This window comes from Anoplopoma fimbria, chromosome 4 (genome assembly GCF_027596085.1).
Source record: "Anoplopoma fimbria isolate UVic2021 breed Golden Eagle Sablefish chromosome 4, Afim_UVic_2022, whole genome shotgun sequence".
Lineage (NCBI taxonomy): Eukaryota > Metazoa > Chordata > Actinopteri > Perciformes > Anoplopomatidae > Anoplopoma > Anoplopoma fimbria.
In genome coordinates this window covers 23,945,650-23,964,087 of record NC_072452.1, presented here as the reverse complement: position 1 = coordinate 23,964,087, position 18,438 = coordinate 23,945,650, and the positions used below count along the sequence as shown (strand labels likewise).

The 18,438-nt window shown below is 32.4% G+C and overlaps 1 protein-coding gene across 1 annotated transcript; it reads left to right on the top strand.

Annotated features, from left to right (window-relative positions):
- Nucleotides 1-1,817: 1,817 nt before the first annotated feature.
- Nucleotides 1,818-8,382, top strand: hopx (HOP homeobox). The gene is made up of 2 exons (XM_054598062.1): nt 1,818-2,155; nt 8,114-8,382. The coding sequence occupies exons 1-2, from the start codon at nt 2,006-2,008 to the stop codon at nt 8,189-8,191; spliced, it is 228 nt and encodes a 75-aa protein (XP_054454037.1). The 5' UTR covers nt 1,818-2,005; the 3' UTR covers nt 8,192-8,382.
- The last annotated feature ends 10,056 nt before the right edge of the window (nt 8,383-18,438 follow it).

Sequence of the window (18,438 nt, the reverse complement as noted above, 5' to 3'; positions counted from 1 at the left end):
TGGGTTATTACATTATTTATGTTTTGATGAAACATTAAGGCTGAATTATGCTATATTTATCCCATTGTAACTAATATTTCTTAATATTCCTCTACATAGTTTAAGGAGTATTGTTAACTGTTATAGTTTTGTAGTCTTGTTTTTATGTCTAAATATTTCAAAAATTCTAATAGTCCTATAGTTTTATATATATATATATATGTATATATATATATATATATATATATATATATATATATATATATATATATATATATATATATATATATATATATATATATATATATATATATATATATATATATACATATATATATATATATATATATATATAATATATATATATATATATATATAATATATATATATATATATATATATAAAACTATAGGACTATTAGAATTTTTGAAATATTTAGACATAAAAACAAGACTACAAAACTATAACAGTTAACAATACTCCTTAAACTATGTAGAGGAATATTAAGAAATATTAGTTAGATGTTGTGGTTTTAGATGGACTTGCATGATGTATTTTACGTCTAAACAGATTCATGTTATATTCTAAATATCTCCGCTTTGCTTCAAGTCTTTATGCGAAGCTAACAATCAGCAAGAAAGCAAATAGCTGTATTTCCCAAAATGTTAATTTACGTATTTCAATATAAGTTAATGACTTGAAGAACCTAGGTAAAATCTATCACATGTTAATTCAAATGTTGTTTTATCTAAATAACCTAAAAATAGACTTTAAGACCACTAGAATAAAAAAATAATCAATGTTGGCGCCCTCCAGTGGTAAAGGTCATAAAAATGAAAACTTTAATTAAACTATATAAACTTCTACATACAGAGGGCCCGTTCTAATATATAATACAATAAATACACATACTATACAACTACACAGACAATAAATACACATACTATACAACTACACAGACAATAAATACACATACTATACAACTACACAGACAATAAATACACATACTATACAACTACACAGACAATAAATACACATACTATACAACTACAGACAATAAATACACATACTATACAACTACACAGACAATAAATACACATACTATACAACTACACAGACAATAAATACACATACTATACAACTACACAGACAATAAATACACATACTATACAACTACACAGACAAAATACACATACTATACAACTACACAGACAATAAATACACATACTATACAAAATAAAGATAGATAATAAAATACATACTATACAACTACACAGAAATAAATAACATACTCTTTTACAGATGACAATAAATATATATACTATATACTACACAGACAATAAATACACATACTATACAACTACACAGACAATAAATATACATATATATATACACAGACAATAAATATATATATATTATAAAAGTGTATCAGTAGCTGGTTCCAAACATTCTAATTTATATTTTCTTTTGCAGGCCAATAACTAAAGATACATGCCTTTGCCTATATGAAAAATACCAAAAACATACTCTTTTCAGATGAAATAAATAAATATATATATATATATATATATATATATATATTATGTATATTATAAAAGTGTATCAGTAGCTGGTTCCATTCACATTTTTCTAATTTATATTTTCTTTTGCAGGCCAATTAACAATTAACAATTTTCCTGGGATCACCTTATAATATTCCCATAATATCCCTTTAAGCCTGTCACTGAGATGTTTTTGGGGGAGGGCTCTGCCGGTGGGAACGGCCTCATGACGCACCACTGTTGACAGTTGTAAAAAAAACCTCCACACACACACACACACACCCATACACACACACATTCATACATTCACACACACACTCTCACTGCCTCCACTTCACCCTCAGAGCTGCTCCAAGCCTCTCCAAGCTGTGCGTAAAGCTGTGCGTAAATCTCTCCAAGAGCTCCAACCAGGGCTGAAAGCTCCCAACCAGGGCTGAAAGCTGAACTGTTTAGTAAAAGAAAAAACATAACTGGAATACAGGAATATGTCTTCTCAGTCGAATGAGTGTCTGAATCTGTCGGAGGAGCAGGTCAAAGTGCTGGAGGACAGCTTCAAGAAAGTCACCAGGCATCCGGACGGAACGACGCTCATGCTGATCGCTGCGGAGTGCGGGCTGTCAGAGGAGGAAACACTAGTGAGTCACATGTCACTGCTCTCTCTTCTGATCATCTGTGTGGGAATTATTGGAAAAATGTGTTGATGTGTGTTTTTCAAATGTTTACAAGTATGTTTTTAGACTGGAAAGTGTTTATTATGTTGCTTAATGGTTGTCCTGAGCAGGATTTCTAGAAAGAATCTGATCATTGAAGAGGCTTATATAACTACATGGAGACTGAATTCTCATGCTGAGAAGTAAAATTAGTTTGTAATTGATTTCTCATGGAATCACTTTTATTTTTAGGGAGTTTTTAGAATAATCTGTGGTGTCCTTTAGGGAGTTACATTACATTACATTACATTACAGTCATTTAGCAGACGCTTTTATCTGCTAAATGTGCTTTTATCTGCTAAATGTTCCTATCTACAATATAATTTATTACCACACATATATATATATATATATATATATATATATATATATATGTGCACTTAAGCAACATACTTAAAATAACAAATGAAAAATTCCCTAATAAACAAGACTCCAAGTGTCCTGTCAGTGTGTTAGATTGTAATTTTGTAAGCATGCACATGTTTTTAATGAACATTAAAATGCATTAAGTAGCTAAATCTAAAGCAATACAACACATTTTATGACAGTAATCTGCAAAGTAACTATAGTGGAGGAGTAATATGGAATAAAGATGAGCATGAGTATAATTTTGGCTCAAAATACTTCAGTAAAGTACCCTTTAAACAACAGTATTTCAGTAAAAGTACTTTGCATCTCTGCAGTTTTGAGAGGTTTTAACTGGAATGACCAGCACAGAAACAACAACCTGCGACTTGACTTTATGGCATCACAACTAAGTGTCAACAAAGTTTACAAGCCGCGAGTGTCAAGATCACCATCAGTGTCTCAGTCAGGTGACCTCTGAGGAAGTAATGTACTGCTAGAGACACAAAGTGTACATTATGTGCATTGTATGTATAGGAAAAGGGTTTTTCTAAAAGCAAAACAAGACTTTGAACATGTGACGAGTGAATGTAACAGCACTGTGGTCAGCGTCAGTGTGACCCTGGCTGATATATCTGTGTTGAAATGTCACAGTCTGATGAAATAATCCTCATTTGAGTGTAAACACGGACCACAGAGGCAGCAGCGCCCCGTTGGTCGTCACTGGACCAGCTCCTGGTTGTGTGTTTCCTGATGAAGTCACAGAGTCGGGTTTCCTGCTACTGTTTCTGCTCAGTGAGCAACTGTTGTTCATTCTGACAGACGCTGATTCATCTGTGCAGTGTGATTGTCAATCAGTGAGGAGAGGACTGTGACGTCACTTTTGTTGGCAAAGTGGTTGCTATGGCTGCTCGTGTTTGTGCTGCTTTCATTTGATCGGATTTGGGAAATTTGTTTTGGCTGAGAAGAGAAAATAAGTGATATTAAACGCTTTCATGTGTTTGTTAGGCTCCTAGGAAGTAGTTTAGTCGTTCACCAGAAAATTAACGAGCAACTTTGATAATCAGTTAATAATTTATGTACATTTTCAAGCAAGAATGCTCCAAATATGCCAAGTTTCAGCTTCTCAAATGTGAGGATTTGTTGCATTTCTTTGTCTTATGTGATGGTAAACTTAATATCTTTGAGTTTTGGTCGATTCTTCACAAACAAACAACATCGCTTTGAGCTTGAGGGCATTGTGATGGACATTTTATACAATTTTTTGACATTTTGTAGACCAATCAAATCCATCAATTGACGATAATGGTTAGTTGTAGCATAAGATACAGATTTGATTGGCAGAAACATAACCGTGGGCACACTACTTTGACAAAATGATTAGGGCTGTCCTTGAGTTTCTCTACAAAAGCATTTTTAATATCGCGTGTTACGCAGATGTGCTCATAAGTGATTCAGCATGAAAGAATGTATCGACTAAAGAAATCTACAAAGACTCAAATGCCCAATTAGTTGACTAAGAGGGGACGGCCCTAAAAATGATCTTAACCCAATGTCCGCTTACCATCTCGTTCCAGAGCTTCAACCACATCTTCATCAGTGGAAGGAGATTGATCAGACAGTTTTTTCGAAAGCATGCCATTAAGTAGTCCTTTAACATCAAGTCAGACCTTGAGAAACTGTTTTATTTAGTTTTTCCTTGTAGGACATGGGGATAAAAAATCAATAAAAAATTGTCCTAGAGCCAAAGTTAATGTCATCAAATGTCTTGGTTTGTCTGACAAAACCAAAAAACCCAAACATATCTAATGAACTATTATGTTAAGACAAGGAAAATCAGCAACATTTTCCAACTGAGAAGCTTTAACAAGAGATCGTTTGGATTTTTCATGCAAAACTTAAACTGTCAAAATGTTCTGTCATCAACTAATTAATGAATAGATCATTGCAGCTCTAGAGCTTATGAATGAACACATCATCCACTCCAGCAGGACAGAGCCACCAGACAGCGATTCTTAAGCACAACAAGTCCATTCAAGAACATTTGTCTTTAATTGCAGACAATTAAATAAAACCTTACATTATTACTGAGGTATTTAATCTCATCCGCCCTCTCTCTCTCCCACATGTAAGCACTCCCACCATGCCTCTATCTGAGAAATGTCTAACTGTAAAGTCTGTCACATCAGGAGCCAGATGTGAAGCCTCAGAGCGCCGATAACAAGTTCTGCAGGCACCTTCAGTAGCATTCCTCTGAAAGACACATCATCGCAAAAGCACCCAAACCAGTTTTTGTGAAACAGCCTGAATGATGAATATCTAGTTCAGTTGGTATTTTCTCTCTCAGGATTTGTCAGGGAACAAGATGACTATTTGCTTAGCTGTATTCACCAGGAGGTGAAAACCCTACATGTAAATTATGTCATTTGATTTGACGTAGCATCGGGTTCATCTCATAGGCAAATATCTGCTCATGTTTGTGATCCTAAGGCTGACAGACAGGTTTATATCTCACATGTCATGGATGTCGCACCCTTTTTGGTGATAAACTCGTCCTGTACAAACACTGTACCAAGTCAATAACTCATGTATGTCTGACTTGTGTGCGTGTGAATGTCTCGGAAAACCAGTTCCTCTAGATTCCTCAGGGCTGAAGTATACACAAGCACAAAAACGTCTGCAGCAGCATCGGATTAAGTGTTTTGTATTATAAATGCAGGTGTAACCTCTTTTGTCTAATCCGACTGCGGAGCAAAAGCAAAATCACCGTAGAATGAAATACTTGAAGCCTTAAAATTCATAATGGCCAAGCCGACCAGCTTTGTTTGCAGTTCCGAGCCTCTACTTCTTCTTCTACTCTGTTTATTGGCGGATAACAGTCATGCGTAGCCTACTGCGCCAACTTCTAACCAAGCTATGCTGTAGCTGAGGTTATTTGGTCCAGACCAGTTGATGGAAACGCACCTTATTTTCATATCCTTTTATGCAACATTTCAAAAGTTTGCTTTAAATTTGCTTGACAATTGAATGGAAACATGCTTACTGTTTCTTAACAACTGCAGAGAAGCTAGCTGAATAAGGCTAGAGGGTATCTTCATCCTGGTAGTTGTGTGAAGATTAATGGCCTGTTTCCTCAACTATAGTTGCATTTATGTTGGACGTTGGACCTTGGAAAGAGGTGGAATGAAGAAGGAATTTTGCGCAATAAGCAACTTTTAAACAACTAACCAAGCCCCATCTTTGTTACTAGAACCGCAAAGGTGTTTTATTATTTGTCTCCTTCCACTGAGGTTTATATTGCAGCTTTTTCTGCCTGCAGAGCAGCAATGAAAAATGTTAGATCAACTAAAAAACGGCACTAAGCTGCGTCCTAATTCCTCTCCCGGTGTGTTAGTGACTGTTTCCATTCATCCTATACAAAGGTGGGAGGCCAACCTGACAGGGGAAGCCTGGTCCAGGTTGAGGTAAAGGTCTGGCCTCTCATGAAAAGACCTGGCTTCATTTCCAGCTGATGTGTTGCCTTTTTCTTCCCGCCAATTCCCCCTCCCTGTCGAGCGTTAACAAAGCTCTCATTGGAGAAGGTTTAGCTGAGGAAACACACCCCGGCTACCACTCCCCGTTTCACATTAACAATGTTTACAAGGTGCTTCGGGCTCTGTGCGGCATGTTTGAGCTCCTTTCATAGGCCGTTATTTATTTATGTACAGTGCTTCAGTCAGAAAAGGTAGAGTTATGTAATCCACCGCTAGACCATTGGAAAAAAATTACACAAGCACCACATTATGAATCTTATTATTGTTCTGCAGTGGCATGTGTTTTTATGAGACATTCAATGATCTTTTGCAATTCGAAAAAGGAGCACAAACAAAACAAATGACTTCCATTCAAAACCTGGTAAAGAAAATAGCATTTTTTAAAGGTTCCTAACCAAATATCTTAACTTTCCTTGAAAATGTATTCCCTGCATTATATAACTGAGCTATACTAGTATGAAATCCCAAAACACAGATGAACAGCCAAGATCAAATAGCAGTTCTCATTCGTGAGTGCAAATCCAGATGACTCCAAATGGGAATCTCATGTGTTTTTAAGTACAAATGTGGGAAATCGTCCCTCCTGTCAGGCACATGCTCTCACATATCCAGCCAGGGTCTCGTGTCTTACGGCCGCCGCTCTGAATCCCTCCCTTTTCCCATGGCGTTATCGAAATGATGTCAGCATTGTTGTGAATCCCTTGACAACACGGACCGCAACACAGCAATGTGCTGGGTCACGGGTGTGTGTGTGTGTGTGTGTGTGTGTATGTGCGTGTGTGTGTGTGTCGAGGCACTCGGCGCAGTCATCATCTGGTCAGGGTTTCAGTGGAGCGTTCTGTTTAAATTGGATGGAAACATTCGTCTTTTTTTGTGGTTCCACTGAATCAACTTGGCCTCAGGGTCACTGGTGTGTCTGTATGAGTCAGTGACCAGACTTACATGCACCCAGAAATGTGACTGTGTTGTGTTTATGAAGATAATGAAAGTCAGAAGGGAAACATAGTTACAATGAGTCTCTTTTATTCAGATTTCATATGTGGGGTTTTGATGATTGCACTCTGGTTACAAGAAAAAAAAGAAGAAACTAAATATGGCTTGAAGTAAATATGAGGACATTCACCCTCATCTTAGATCACCCCAAAAATGAAATTATTGAAACCTCAATTCTGCGTTAATTTGCTCTTTAAGATGCCATTTGTAACTTATAAGTAGTATTAAGATACATTCATAGACAGATAATAGATTATAGCATGTCAACGTGACTTTGGGCCCTTTGGTATGCTAATGATACGAGCAACATATTGCCTTTATTGAACTGTGAAAATGTCAACATGCAGTAAATGTTTGCATGCTAAGATACAAAATGTTACATGCTAAGTATATAGCGCTAATCTTTATGCTAAGCTATATTAACATTCTTCTGATTACAGCTTTTTATTGCACAGATATGATAATTACTTTTCTCATCCCAGTCTTACAGATCATTTCTGTTATCCAAAAAGGTGCCATGGCAGCTTTATAATCATCACATGAAAATACACATTTGTAGTACTGTAATATTATGAAGAATACTAGTTTGAAGTTACCTCAGAACAAACTGTAATAGACATCAGTAATAATATTTCACAGATCTTTAAGTTGCACATAGTGGCCCGATAGTTGTTTTAGTATCTCGTGTGTCTTGATTACCTACAGTAACTCAACTGAATACTCAGTGATTGTTAAATTATTGTTGTGTGTGTAAATGTAACCAGAGGCCCCCGAGGATAAGAAAACTACAACAATGAATTTTGAGAACTCAGTGTTTTGTTCAAAATCGTTCTTATTCAACACAAGAACTCCACCTGTGATACTTCTCAGGAATATTCATGTCACGACTGTGTATTCTGACCCGTTACCTCATCGCTCTCGTATTTCAGGCTCGGCAGCACATGTTACGCATTTCTATATAACTCCCAATGTGATTGTAATTGTTTTCTCTTTGTTTATTTGCTTCCTCCAGGTGTGGTTCAAGATACGTAACAAACAGTGGAGGAAGGAGGAGGGTCTTCCGGCTGAACTCGGATCAGTGTTGGACTGAGACGCTCTCCGTGCTGGCCTTTGTTTCTCCTCGGACAAACTGACCCTACCACCTTTTCCTCATACACCCCACCCCCCCTCCCTCTCCATGTGTCATGCTCTCCTTTTTGTATCTATGAAGCTATTTTAACTTACTGTATACGGAATGTGAAGGTGTTTGTGTGCTGTTGCCAATATAACCGCCATGTTTACAGAAATAAACATATTGTTATTATAAGTTAAACATGACTGGAGTGTGCTTTGTTGCTACGGTACGCCTGGGGTCCAAATTCACAGAGGAAGCGGAGTTATACAATGATGTGGAGGGAGTAGGGAGGACTGGGGACAGTGTGCTTTTGTTTTCAGGCTTTGTTTACATGTGTGTCTGTCAGCAGGGAGCGGAGCTGGACGCTTAGCTGTTCACGGGAACATAAAAGATGTGAGGAAGGATTACAATAGATGCTGCTGGAATCAGCTGCCGCTATCCAGGAACATCCAGGGACAAATCTGGAACATTTCCAGTTGTTGAGGGAGGAGGAGGAGGAGGAGGAGGAGGGAGGAAGGAGGAGGAGGAGGAGGAGGAAGGAGGGAGGAGAACATGTGAGCGGGCTGAGCTGAGTAAATGACAGGTGATGTAATTTCATGGTTAGTTTTTCCGTTGTGGTCACTCTATGTAAAAAAAAAAAAAAAAAAAAAAGAAAAAGGAAGTGATCTCAGCAGACCGTTTGAGCTGAAGGTATTTTGTATTTTTAGCACTATTGATTAATTCAACAAAGAGATCAAAACCAATTAAGAGTCAGTTCTTTGTTGGTTTTAATCTAAAAGAGAATGTATTCTGCTAACAAGTTAAGAACTCCAGTACTTGCAGCCCTAAATACTCACCAGATGTATGCAGATCTTCTGTTGTAATTATTCCCCAACACTATTTTCTTTAGTTTCAGTAACGATTGCTTAAAAAAATAGTGTCGAGCTGATTTGGGATGAGAAACCCTCTTTTCCCTGTGTTATTAGGAATAACGTCTTCAGTAGACACCAGTGGTTTTTGGGTTGATTGCCACAAATATCCTTTGAAATTTACCTTTTGTGGTGCAGTTTTCTATTTCCAATTTTATATATTTTTTTAGTTTATTTGATTTGGGTTCCTACTTCTGACAGGGAAGAAAGCATATATATTGCTTTTTGCAATATATATTTGATTGACAGAGAGTATATATACATATATATATATTAATTTAACACTTTTTTTGGCAACATCTTTCATACCACATTGAATTGACTCGAATTGACTACAAATTCACTCTGTACTACTCTATAACCACAGCTGAGGCGATTCATTGATTACCCAATCAACAGAAAATCAATCGGCTGCTGTTTTGTTCATTAATTGTCCCGGCACCTCAAGAGTAACGACATGGTATCTGTTACGTTTGTCACTTTGCTGCTGAACAGGATCAAGGTGCACAAAGACAAACCTAATGAAACATTTTACATTGAATGCAATTTAGAGGATTCTTCCGCCTTTGCAAAAATATGCAGATGACATTATATATATATATATATAATATACATGATCTAAAGATATTTCAAGATATTTCAAGAACCTACAGTGGAGTTTTATATTTAATCTAAAAGGTCAGGTTTTGCTGTCAGTCCTTCAAAAAACAAAGAAGGCTGCACTTCTTTCTTGAGCTGCCAAAACTCCATCAAAGAAGATAAAATGTCAAGGCCTGTTTCTAGTTTGTGACGTTACATAAGAGTTTAAATGAATTCTTTGAAATGAAGGATGTTGTTCTTTTTCAGGAGAAATAAATGAGGCATTCTTGAGAGGAATTTAAGATTGTTTGACCAAATTCTTCCCCAGATAAAGGTGTTTACTGGACGATTAAAGTAGTTGGAGTGCTGTTCTTTAAAGGAACACAAATGTCCTAAAATTAGACCGAAAAAGTGGAACGTTTGAGTGAGAAAAGGCTTCAGTTTCTCATTTTACAGGACAGAAAAGACATCCAGAACTCTCTCTGTGTGAGAAGAGACTGAAGACGGTGGGAGAAAGAGAAAGAGAGCGAGTGAGGGGATGAGGTTTCCTGCCAAAGAGCCCGGAGTGAACACCCTGTGATTGTTGGAAAAAGTCTGACCAAACGAGCTCGACAGAAACCAACACCGACCCGACAGGTAGTTCAACTGCTCATAAAACACACCGCTGCTTTTTATCACGCTGTTGTGACAGAGTGTTTCCACTCAGGCATCTGCTGCACACTTTCATAAAGTATGAACACTTTAGCACTCATATTTATGTTTACTGACATTAACTTAGTTTTTCTCTTGAGTTATAACTTTAATTTTTACATTTAAAGAGAAAATCACCTCATTTCTAAGCATTGTATAGAAAAACACACACACACACACACACACACACACACACACACACACACACACACACACACACACACACACACACACACACACACACACACACACACACACACACACACACACACATGTTCACATACTGGTGTCTGTTTCCTGAACCTGGGGGGTTTCATCCGTTCAGTTGAAAAACAAGTATTTGTTTATATTGCACACACACACACACACACACACACACACACACACACACACACACACACACACACACACACACACACACACACACACACACAGTGCTAAAGTTACTAAAGCCTCTGCTTAAAAACACACATTACATCACAGACCTCGCCCCTTTCCCACTTGCTCTACAGTTTTGATTGCTTAAACCCACTACATGGTTATGTCAGATTGTTAGTGTTGAAATGATCACGATATTGTATTATGAATTAAAGGATTATGAATTAAAACCCAGGATATAACAATTTATCGACCTGGTGCTGCTTGTCTCTAGAAAAACTAATTTAATAGTCTGCAAAGTTTAGAAACAAATCTAGTCCTTTCAAGACTCCCTCCTGTTTTCAGTTTCAACTATGGAGCCCAAAAAAACAGCAGTACTCTCGTTGCTGCAGAGTATTTTGAAAATTGAAATACTTTCATGGTCTGTTGAGTCTTTGTGTGGCTTCACCATTCATACTGTGGTATTTACAGTCTCTCTTTTTATACTTTTGGGTGTATTTGACCACACCATATTAGAATAAGAAGATAGACTATATAGAAAGATATGACTCCTAAAAAACTTGAAAGCAAAGTCATTTAAGTTATTTGTCATGAATTACTCAAAACCAGCTGTGATACCCTGTTACCAATATGAGACAGTAATAATGAAGGATTACTTTATGACATTTAAACAAATTAATTCAATAAGCAGATAGAGTTTCACCTGGTCATTTTAATTTGTGGAAAAGGGAAGAGGGGTAAAGTGCCTTTACAGTGGAACTTAAAGTGGAATAAACAGCTTAAATAGCTTTATTACTAATATTACTCTGAGAGGTCATGAAGCCTCAATGGTGCAACAAATGCTCCTGTACGAAGGAGAACATGTGGCTCAGTGCTCTCTGTCCTCGAGTCACTCCAGGGTAAGGAGGATCTGAGCGTCTGATGGTGGGCCTTAAGCGCCGATCAGAGTGTGTGCAGAATTTAAATGCAGTCTGGTTTTGTCTGTTGCTAAGAGGACTCTGCAGAGCTGTGAGGAATCTGCCATTTAGAAGCTGCCAGGCTCAGTTTGAGTCACTTTGTGCAACCTGACTTTTGGTTTTACTAAAGTTTTGATGACTGAAAGCTTACATATGATTTGAGGGCCACACAGGAAAAAGTGTCCAAATACAACAACAATTTTTATTCAATTGCAATTCCACATTTAAATGTTGAGTTATCCTCTTTGCTATCAGCTAACAACTTAAAGCACTAGCATTGAGGACTGAACATAAAGTGCCACTAGTTTCCATACAACCTTATTCTTTTAATTTCTTCTCACATACTAGACAATAATATTTGTATTACCTTTTTGACATAATATACACACATTTTTTATTATATATGTACTAAATACTATATTATGAAACGTTTTTTAAAATGTGTGGCATATATTACCATGATTTTGTTAAAATATTTTTGAGAAATACTATAACATGACATTTTAAATGACATTTTTTGACATACTACACAATCACTTTTAAAGATGTTTTTTAATCACTATATAACAGCATTTTTCTTGACACACTTTACTATGACATTTTTTTGGATATACTATACTATGACATTTTTTATGACTTTTTTTCGACATTAGAGATGTCGCCACAAGTAATTCCTGCCTCATGATCAGCTGTTATTCCACTTAAGATCACTTTACTCATTCCTAGCTTTACTTTTACTTTTGTGCTCTTTTTTTTCTTGTACCTTGTTATTTAAGTTCAAAGCCTGTCTGTCCTCATTTAACTTTAATTGAATTACACATCTGCTGAATGTATGTCCTTACTTGCTTTGTGATGTTTTAAAAATGCCTTTTTCCTTGTTGTTGTAAATATCATGGACAGTTTCATGGTCCGAAGTTGTAGTTTACATGTTTGAAGAGATTACATTACTATGACTTTTTTATGACTTTTTTTCAACATACTATACTATGACTTTTTTTATGACATACTATACTATGACTTTTTTATTACTTTTTTTCGACATACTATACTATGACTTTTTTTTTTTTCGACATACTATACGATTACTTTTTTATCACTTTTTTTCGACATACTATACTATGACTTTTTTATGACTTTTTTTTACTACATACGACATACTATACTATGACTTTTTTATGACTTTTTTTCGACATACTATACTATGACTTTTTTATAACATACTACTATGACTTTTTATGACTTTTTTTCGACATTTTTTTCGACATACTATACTATGACTTTTTTATGACTTTTTTTCGACATACTATACTATGACTTTTTTATTACTTTTTTTGACATACTATACTATGACTTTTTTATGACATACTATACTATACTTTTTTTCGACATACTATACTATGACTTTTTTATTACTTTTTTTCAACATACTATACTATGACTTTTTTTATGACATACTATACTATGACTTTTTTATTACTTTTTTTCGACATACTATACTATGACTTTTTTATTACTTTTTTTCGACATACTATACTATGACTTTTTTTATTACTTTTTTTCGACATACTGTAATATGACCTTTTTTCGACATACTATACTATGACTTTTTTATTACTTTTTTTCGACATACTATACTATGACTTTTTTATAACTTTTTTTCAATATACTATACTATGACTTTTTTTATGACATACTATACTATGACTTTTTTATTACTTTTTTTCGACATACTATACTATGACTTTTTTATGACTTTTTTTCGACATACTATACTATGACTTTTTTATTACTTTTTTTCGACATACTATACTATGACTTTTTTATTACTTTTTTTCGACATACTATACTATGACTTTTTTTATGACATACTATTTACACTTTCTTTCGACATACTATACTATGACTTTTTTTCGACATACTATACTATGACTTTTTTTATGACTTTTTTTCGACATACTGTAATATGACCTTTTTTCGACATACTATACTATGACTTTTTTATGACTTTTTTTCGACATACTATACTATGACTTTTTATTACTTTTTTTCGACATACTATACTATGACTTTTTTATTACTTTTTTTCGACATACTATACTATGACTTTTTTTATGACATACTATACTATACTTTTTTTCGACATACTATACTATGACTTTTTTATTACTTTTTTTCGACATACTATACTATGACTTTTTTCGACATACTATACTATGACTTTTTTTATGACTTTTTTTCAACATACTATACTATGACTTTTTTATGACTTTTTTTTGACATACTATACTATGACTTTTTTATGACTTTTTTTCGACATACTGTAATATGACCTTTTTTCGACATACTATACTATGACTTTTTTTATGACTTTTTTTCAACATATTATACTATGACTTTTTTATGACTTTTTTTCGACATACTATACTATGACTTTTTTCATGACATACGATACTATACTTTTTTTCGACTTACTATACTATGATCTTTTTTCGACATACTATACTATGACTTTTTTATGACTTTTTTCGACATACTATACTATGACTTTTTTATGACTTTTTTTTTATTACTTTTTTCGACATACTATACTATGACTTTTTTTTCGACATACTATACTATGACTTTTTTATTACTTTTTTTCGACATACTATACTATGACTTTTTTTATGACATACTATACTATGACTTTTTTATTACTATTTTTTCGACATACTATACTATGACTATTTTTTTGACATACTATACGATGACTTTTTTATTACTTTTTTTCGACATACTATACTATGACTTTTTTTCGACATATTATACTATGACTTTTTTTTTTTCGACATACTATACTATGACTTTTTTATGACTTTTTTTCGACATACTATACTATGACTTTTTTATGACTTTTTTTCGACATACTATACTATGACTTTTTTATGACTTTTTTTCGACATACTATACTATGACTTTTTTTTGACATACTATACTATTTTTTCGACATACTATACTATGACTTTTTTATTACTTTTTTTCGACATACTATACTATGACTTTTTTATGACTTTTTTTTCGACATACTATACTATGACTTTTTTTTATGACATACTATACTATGACTTTTTTTTTTCGACATACTATACTATGACTTTTTTATTACTTTTTTTCGACATACTATACTATGACTTTTTTTTTACTTTTTTATGACTTTTTTCGACATACTATACTATGACTTTTTTATGACTTTTTTTCGACATACTATACTATGACTTATTTTATGACATACTATACTATACTTTTTTTCGACATACTATACTATGACTTTTTATTACTTTTTTTCGAAATACTATACTATGACTTTTTTATGACCTTTTTTCGACATACTATACTATGACTTTTTTTTTACTTTTTTTTGACATACTATACTATACTATTTTTTTCGACATACTATACTATGACTTTTTTATGACTTTTTTCGACATACTATACTATGATTTTTTTATGACCTTTTTTTCGACATACTATACTATGACTTTTTTTTCGACATACTATACTATGACTTTTTTATGACTTTTTTCGACATACTATACTATGACTTTTTTTATGACATACTATACTATACTTTTTTCGACATACATACTATACTTTTTATGACTTTTTTTTATTACTTTTTTCGACATACTATACTATTACTTTTTTATTACTTTTTTTTTCGACATACTATACTATACTTTTTTATTTTTTTCGACATACTATACTATGACTTTTTTTTTTATGACTTTTTTTCGACATACTATACTATGATTTTTTTATGACCTTTTTTTCGACATACTATACTATGACTTTTTTATAACGTACTATACTATGACTTTTTTATTACTTTTTTCTTTTCGACATACTATACTATGACTTTTTTCGACATACTGTAATATGACCTTTTTTCGACATACTATACTATGACTTTTTTTATGACTTTTTTTCAACATATTATACTATGACTTTTTTATGACTTTTTTTCGACATACTATACTATGACTTTTTTCATGACATACGATACTATACTTTTTTTCGACTTACTATACTATGATCTTTTTTCGACATACTATACTATGACTTTTTTATGACTTTATTTCGACATACTATACTATGACTTTTTTATTACTTTTTTTCGACATACTATACTATGACTTTTTTTCGACATACTATACTATGACTTTTTTATTACTTTTTTTCGACATACTATACTATGACTTTTTTTATGACATACTATACTATGACATTTTTATTACTTTTTTTTCGACATACTATACTATGACTTTTTTTCGACATACTATACTATGACTTTTTTATTACTTTTTTCGACATACTATACTATGACTTTTTTTCGACAGATTATACTTTGTCTTTTTTCGACATACTATACTATGACTTTTTTATGACTTTTTTTCGACATACTATACTATGACTTTTTTTTCGACATACTATACTATGACTTTTTTATGACTTTTTTTCGACATACTATACTATGACTTTTTTATGACTTTTTTTCGACATACTATACTATGACTTTTTTATTACTTTTTTTCGACATACTATACTATGACTTTTTTATGACTTTTTTTCGACATACTATACTATGACATACTATTTTTTTTATTTTTTCGACATACTATACTATGACTTTTTTATTACTTTTTTTCGACATACTATACTATGACTTTTTTATTACTTTTTTTCGACATACTATACTATGACTTTTTTATTACTTTTTTTCGACATACTATACTATGACTTTTTTATTACTTTTTTCGACATACTATACTATACTTTTTTTTTTTTCAACATACTATACTATGACTTTTTTTCGACATACTATACTATGATTTTTTTATGACCTTTTTTCGACATACTATACTATGACTTTTTTATGACTTTTTTTCGACATACTATACTATGACTTTTTTTTTTTATGACATACTATACTATACTTTCTTTCGACATACTATACTATGACTTTTCTATTACTTTTTTTCGACATACTATACTATGACTTTTTTATTACTTTTTTTCGACATACTATACTATACTTTTTTTCGACATACTATACTATGACTTTTTTATGACTTTTTTTCGACATACTATACTATGATTTTTTTATGACCTTTTTTCGACATACTATACTATGACTTTTTTTCGACATACTATACTATGACTTTTTTATGACTTTTTTTCGACATACTATACTATGACTTTTTTATGACATACTATACTATACTTTCTTTCGACATACTATACTATGACTTTTTTATGACTTTTTTTCGACATACTGTAATATGACCTTTTTTCGACATACTATACTATGACATTTTTTATGACTTTTTTTCAACATATTATACTATGACTTTTTTATGACTTTTTTTCGACATACTATACTATGACTTTTTTCATGACATACGATACTATACTTTTTTTTTTTTCGACATACTATACTATGACCTTTTTTCGACATACTATACTATGACTTTTTTATGACTTTATTTCGACATACTATACTATGACTTTTTTATTACTTTTTTTCGACATACTATACTATGACTTTTTTTCGACATACTATACTATGACTTTTTTATTACTTTTTTTCGACATACTATACTATGACTTTTTTATGACATACTATACTATGACTTTTTTATTACTTTTTTTCGACATACTATACTATGACTTTTTTTCGACATACTATACTATGACTTTTTTATTACTTTTTTCGACATACTATACTATGACTTTTTTTATGACATACTATACTATGACTTTTTTATTACTTTTTTTCGACATACTATACTATGACTTTTTTTTTTCGACATACTGTAATATGACCTTTTTTCGACATACTATACTATGACTTTTTTATCACTTTTTTCAACATATTATACTATGACTTTTTTATGACTTTTTTTCGACATACTATACTATGACTTTTTTCATGACATACGATACTATACTTTTTTTCGACTTACTATACTATGATCTTTTTTCGACATACTATACTATGACTTTTTTATGACTTTATTTCGACATACTATACTATGACTTTTTTATTACTTTTTTTCGACATACTATACTATGACTTTTTTTTTTTTTTTACTATGACATACTATTTATGACTTTTTTATGACTTTTTTTCGACATACTATACTATGACTTTTTTTATGACATACTATACTATGACTTTTTTATTACTTTTTTTCGACATACTATACTATGACTTTTTTTCGACATACTATACTATGACTTTTTTATGACTTTTTTTCGACATACTATACTATGACTTTTTTATTTTTTCGACATATTATACTATGACTTTTTTTTCGACATACTATACTATGACTTTTTTATGACTATTTTTTTCGACATACTATACTATGACTTTTTTTTTTTCGACATACTATACTATGACTTTTTTATTTTCGACATACTATATGACTTTTTTTTTTTTTCGACATACTATACTATGACTTTTTTATAACTTTTTTTCGACATACTATACTATGACTTTTTTATTACTTTTTTATGACATACTATACTATGACTTTTTTATGACTTTTTTTCGACATACTATACTATGACTTTTTTATGACTTTTTTTCGACATACTATACTATGACTTTTTTTTACTTTTTTGACATACTATACTTTTTCGACATACTATACTATGACTTTTTTATTAC